At 36.8% G+C, this 6,086-nt stretch overlaps 1 protein-coding gene across 1 annotated transcript; it reads left to right on the top strand.

Annotated features, from left to right (window-relative positions):
• Nucleotides 1-6,086, top strand: FAC1 (AMP deaminase, putative / myoadenylate deaminase). The gene is made up of 17 exons (XM_021434062.2): nucleotides 1-547; nucleotides 1,166-1,347; nucleotides 1,468-1,654; nucleotides 2,086-2,264; nucleotides 2,357-2,408; nucleotides 2,509-2,636; nucleotides 2,728-2,907; nucleotides 3,293-3,360; nucleotides 3,462-3,604; nucleotides 3,991-4,052; nucleotides 4,356-4,469; nucleotides 4,654-4,794; nucleotides 4,912-5,064; nucleotides 5,355-5,408; nucleotides 5,486-5,596; nucleotides 5,682-5,855; nucleotides 5,946-6,086. Exons 1-17 carry the CDS (start codon nucleotides 196-198, stop codon nucleotides 6,048-6,050), a joined length of 2,385 nt encoding a protein of 794 aa, XP_021289737.1. The 5' UTR covers nucleotides 1-195; the 3' UTR covers nucleotides 6,051-6,086.

Raw genomic sequence — 6,086 nt, forward strand, 5'->3', positions numbered from 1 at the left:
TACCCTATAAATTCTGAAAGAAGGCTGAGCTCTGTCCCGAATAAAACAGAGCTTCTCTCTCTGTGTTTTCTTCCTTTGCCGAAGACTGTTGTGTTGTAGTAGGTTTTTTGGATTTCCGATTCCTTCTGCTCTCTGTTTTGCTTTTGTTTGAGAGTGGGAAGGACAGCGGGGAGAAAATTTTGTGGAGAGTTCTAGATGGACACGTACACTGTCCATCTTGCTATGGCGGCTCTGGTCGGAGCGTCGCTGGTAGCCGTGTCGGCGTATTATATGCACAGGAAAACTCTGAGTCAGCTGCTGGAGTTCGCCAAGACGGTGGAGAGAGAGAGGGAGGAGATTTCGGACGGAGAGTCGCCGCAGCACTCCAAGAAACGGCGCGGACACCACTCTCGCCGGAAGGGGAACGGATACTACCGCCGTGGCTCGGCTTCTCTGCCGGATGTTTCGGTGATATCCGGCGGGATTGATGGAGAAGAGAAACGCAACGGTGCTATCCATGTTGACGGGATTCCCCCCGGATTGCCGAGGCTCCATACGCTGCCTCAAGGTAAACTTGGGATTTGAAATCAGGAGGTTTGATGTGTTATTCAATGATATAAACAGCTTGATACTTTGTGAAGTGCAGTTTTGCACATTGCAGAATTAGCAGCTTGGAAACTTGTTTTCTTTGTATAATTCTCTCATTTCTTGTTTTATGACAAGGGAATGGAAGTTATTACCAGATTAATTCTACAAAGAGTGCTGCTTTTTATTACCTTTAGCCATGGAAACAAAAATTTGATACCTTAGGGCAAGAGTTCAGTACTCTTTGTTTGGAAGTACTTCAGGGGAGGATCAGCCATATTTTCTAGAGAATCTGACTTTAAATTTTGCTGCTCTGCGGGAATCTGAAATATTTAAGTAATCAAGATATGCGAAGATCATTAAACACTTGTAAAAATCGAAATAAAAGAAATTGAGTGCTTCTTTTTGCCTTTTAAGATTGTTGGCTGCTTCTCTTTGCGATATATAACACAACTTTCACTCATGAGAAAGCTCCAGTTTCAGGGCTTGGAAAGAATAAGATTTGTCTTTTTTTCCCCCACTTAGTATTCTGTGTCTTCTTTTATGTTTTTATATATTGTTGTCAATATGTTTTCTGATACAGTAATTATTTTGGCTTCAGGGAAGTCTGGTGGCCATGCAACTTCAGCTAAGAGATCTTCAAGTCTTATTCGACCTACTTCTCCCAAGTCCCCTGTTGCTAGTGCAAGTGCCTTTGAGAGCATAGAGGGATCAGATGATGAAGATAATATGACTGACAATTCTAAGATAGACACTACATATCTGCATACTAATGGAAATGCCGTGAGTCAACTTTACTCTGTTCTCTTACAGAGCTTGCTTTTGCTTTGCTTTGCTTTGCTTTTATAGTTTCTTGAAAATTTAATCAAATTATTGAGTTATACCTAAATCTCACATATGTAGGGCCCAAATTTGCCAGACCACATTAATGCCAATGGAGAGGCAATCCAGATAGCTGCTTCAAGCATGATTCGATCCCATAGTGTATCCGGTGACCTGCATGGCGTTCAGCCTGATCCTATTGCAGCTGATATCCTAAGGAAAGAGCCAGAGCAAGAAACTTTTGCACGACTTAGAATTGCCCCTACTGGTATTGACTCTCTCTATTGTATGCTAACTTAAGTTTGTGTTTAATAGTTATGCATTATAATTTTTGTTCTTGCTTCATACACCACTCTCACTATTTCTTGTGTCCTAATGCTTAGATCATGTGCGCATATAAAATTCTCAACATGTTGAATGCTTAGCAATTTATTTATGTAATAGAAAAGGAGGGAAAGTTAAAAAAGAAAAAAAAATGCTGGAAACATTCAAAGTAGACCTAAAAATTTACTCCTGTATGATTTATTAAAACATGCTAATCTTTCTTTTAAAGGCTTCAAAATTGATCTAAAATAATGTATGTATTTCCTTGTTTGAAAAATTACAAGGTCCAATGTTTTACTTTAAGGGTATGATATTAGATTTTGCAAGTACAGTTTGCAAATCTAGTTTTCTTAATTTATTTTTATTTCTACTCAGAGGTACCATCAGCAGATGAAGCTGAGGCCTATGTGGTTCTGCAAGAATGCCTTGAAATGCGGAAAAGATATGTATTCAAGGAAGCAGTTGCTCCTTGGGAGAAAGAAGTTATATCAGACCCCAGTACACCAAAACCTAATCCAGAGCCATTTTTTTATGCTCCGGAGGAAAAATCTGATGTAAGCTTATACTTGCAAACCTAGATTCTGTACCACAAGTCACACTCGTATTTGCATTCATTCTTGCTGAGGCATGCCTACCTTTTTTGCAGCATTATTTTGCGATGCAAGATGGAGTAATTCATGTCTATGCAAATAAATACTGTAAGCTTTAAGAGACCTGATACTAAAATTTCTTACTTGTGATGATCTGAACTAATCTCTTGCTTAAGCATTTTCATTTTTTTTTTCTGTTTTATTTCAGCAAAAGAGGAGCTCTTTCCTATAGCTGATGCGACAACCTTCTTTACTGACTTGCATCACATACTTCGTGTTATAGCGGCAGGGAATATTAGAACTTTATGTCATCACCGGCTAAATCTTCTAGAACAAGTAAATACTTCTCGTTGTTTTTGAAGTGCATGCTAATTTTGTAATTTTTTAGTTTTGATCATTAAAATACTTTCATTTTGATACCATTCAGAAATTCAATCTTCATTTGATGCTCAATGCGGATAGAGAATTTCTAGCTCAGAAAAGTGCACCACATCGGGACTTTTATAATGTGAGGAAAGTTGATACTCATGTTCATCACTCAGCTTGCATGAACCAGAAACATCTTCTAAGGTTTATAAAGTCGAAGTTGAGGAAGGAGCCAGATGAGGTAACTTTTATTCTTCTTGATGTCCTCTGGTGTGTTTTTCCCCTTTTTTTATTCTAATGACAACTAAAACTGCCATAGTATGCATTTTCTCCTTGTAAAATGATGCATTTATGCTCTATGATTTGGCCATTCTTCACTGCAAGGAGGCGTGCTATGTAAATGTGTGTGTTGTGCCCACTTTCCTTGAAAATTGTGTTGCTTTTTGATATTCTCTCTCTAATATGGAATTTGCAAACAAGCTCATTTGTTTGGTTTGACCAATTATAACTTTACGTTTGATGTAGGAATAGCCTCATTCATTATTGTGAAAGGTGTGTGAAAATGATGCATGTGAAGAAACATTTTTGCCCAAAAGTTGTGTTTACTGTATTCTCTCTTTGTTCAGGTTGTAATATTTCGAGATGGGACATATTTGACCCTGAAAGAAGTTTTTGAGAGCTTGGATTTAACTGGGTAATGACTTTTTCTTTTTTACCTATTTTCTGCTTAAAAAGGGAGGGAGATTTTGTGACTAATGTTTAGATTATAATTCATTCTTGCTTTTGTTTGAGCAGGTATGATCTAAATGTGGACCTTCTTGATGTTCATGCAGACAAGAGTACCTTTCATCGCTTTGATAAGTTCAATCTTAAGTATAATCCCTGTGGTCAAAGTAGACTCAGGGAGATTTTCCTCAAGCAAGACAATCTTATCCAAGGTATATCCTTAATGTTTCCTTGATAATAAGGACACAGGAGTATTACGCTAAAATCAATTTGAAAATAAGCAATTTATTTCTATTAATTTGTTATGAGATGTGTTTGTTTGAAGTATGTACTAAGATTCAAATATGATTTTGAATGCTAGTATCCTACAGTCCTTCCAATCTTTATTATGAATGAACTATCTGTAACTCCTCTTCATATGTGCCCATCATTATAGATTAATTATATGTTATGAGGTGTGCTTCAATTCTTTTACTATAAACATGATTCTGTGTCTTGTGTTTGATTGATTTATTGCTCTGAAAGCATCTTTTTGTTTTTTTTTTTTTTGTGGTGATTGTTATTATGAAATTACACCGAGACTGTTCTATCTGTGCAGGTCGATTCCTTGGTGAGTTGACAAAGCAAGTGTTTTCTGATCTTGCTGCAAGCAAATATCAGGTACTTTTTCTGTGCACAAATACATTTTAACCTGCAGAAGAAATTCTGTTTTGGCTTTTCAGACTTAGAGACAGAACTTAAGAGCACTTTAGTAGAACCATTTATGTGGAGGAAGATTCTTTAATAAATTTACTTGACATGTTTTACTTTATTCTTTTTGGAGTTATATGTAATCACTAAACCACATTAGAAAATGATAATATTTTCTTTTCATAGTATGTATCAGGATGCTCACTCTCTTTAAATACACCAAACCAGTTCTCCGGATTTTACCTTTTTTGATGTTCAATTTGATTGCTGCAGATGGCTGAATACAGAATATCAATATATGGCAGGAAGCAAAGTGAGTGGGACCAACTGGCTAGTTGGATCGTTAATAATGACTTGTACAGTGAGAATGTTGTTTGGTTAATTCAGGTGCTAGTAATCTCTTTGAAATCTCAGGACTTAGTTATTAGCTTCTTTTGTGATGCATTTTGTGAACCTATAAATAAAGGTCCATTTATGTGGATTAGAACTCCACAGAAGAAAATTGTTGAATGTTGGCCAGACAATATTTCTTATTCCTGAATATATGATGTTTTTCTCTATTTTGCTTCAGATCCCTCGACTTTACAATATTTACAAGGACATGGGAATTGTTACGTCATTTCAGAACATTCTTGACAACATCTTTATTCCTCTATTTGAGGTTACTGTGGATCCTGATTCACATCCTCATTTACATGTTTTCTTGAAACAGGTTTGCTATCTTTTATTTGTAACTCTTCTTATTTTTGTATTGCAATGTTTTTGTTTGGACACATGCGCCTCGGTTTGTGTTGTTTACCATGACATCTGCATCTTGTGGCCCATTCAGGTTGTAGGGTTGGATTTGGTGGATGATGAAAGTAAGCCTGAAAGACGCCCCACAAAACACATGCCTACACCGGCTCAATGGACTAATGTATTTAATCCTGCATACTCCTACTATGCATATTACTGCTATGCTAACCTCTACACCTTAAACAAGGTATGCATTTTATAATTGGATACAATTTTATCTTTACTAGACAATATTGTTTTTGGATGGTTATTTGAAGACCTCTCTTTGTTCATTGTTCTATTTCTGAACCAGTTGCTTTTTCCTTAGCATTGGCTTTATAGCTTCTTTCTTTACATAAATTGGCCTTTCCCCCAATTATTGTTACTGCTAAATTTTCTTCTTAAACACTATTGATGACTGCTGAGTGCAATTAGGACTAGATGCAACCACTTTGTTTTTGGTATATAAATGCTTACTTTGTGGCATGACTTTCCCAGCTTCGTGAGTCCAAAGGCATGACAACCATAAAATTCAGGCCACATTCTGGGGAGGTACTCATCAAAGTTATATGCTACCTTCATGAATGTTTTAATTTTTTTTATGTTCCTCATATATATAATATTTTCAGGCTGGTGACATTGACCACCTTGCGGCAACATTTCTAACTGCTCATAACATTGCGCATGGAATCAATTTAAGGAAATCTCCTGTGCTACAGTATCTTTATTATTTGGCACAGGTAAGAACAAAAGACACTTAAAAATATTTTAGTTAATCAATAAGCTTGGAATTTCTAATTGTTGTCATGGCACATTGGTTATTAGATTGGCCTGGCTATGTCTCCTTTGAGCAACAATTCATTGTTTTTGGACTATCATCGGAACCCCTTTCCAATGTTTTTCCTAAGGGGTCTGAATGTTTCCCTTTCTACGGATGATCCACTTCAAATACACCTAACAAAGGAGCCTTTGGTGGAAGAGTATAGCATAGCTGCTTCTGTAATCTTCTCTTCCCCTCTCTCTAGGCAAGAATGTAAAATTTATACTTTTACCTTAAGGTTCAAATAAAGTAAAGTGCTTGACTTGCAGGTGTGGAAGCTGAGTTCATGTGATCTATGTGAGATTGCCCGTAATTCAGTCTACCAGTCAGGTTTTTCACATGCTTTGAAGGCAAGTGCTCTTTTTCTGTTTTGACATGTGATGCTGATGGTTGGGGAGGGGAGTAATCTG

This window comes from Theobroma umbraticum, unplaced genomic scaffold (genome assembly GCF_002168275.2).
Source record: "Theobroma umbraticum cultivar Fairchild unplaced genomic scaffold, ASM216827v3 scaffold_86.0, whole genome shotgun sequence".
In the NCBI taxonomy this organism is placed as follows: Eukaryota; Viridiplantae; Streptophyta; class Magnoliopsida; order Malvales; family Malvaceae; genus Theobroma; species Theobroma umbraticum.

Bases quoted from the DNA above. Each gene is read 5' to 3' on its own strand.
- FAC1 (XM_021434062.2), top strand. From the start codon at position 196: ATGGACACGTACACTGTCCATCTTGCTATGGCGGCTCTGGTCGGAGCG. The intron at 4,053-4,355 runs GTACTTTTTCTG...TGATTGCTGCAG, and splicing joins TTGCTGCAAGCAAATATCAG to ATGGCTGAATACAGAATATC. The intron at 5,597-5,681 runs GTAAGAACAAAA...ATTGGTTATTAG, and splicing joins ATCTTTATTATTTGGCACAG to ATTGGCCTGGCTATGTCTCC.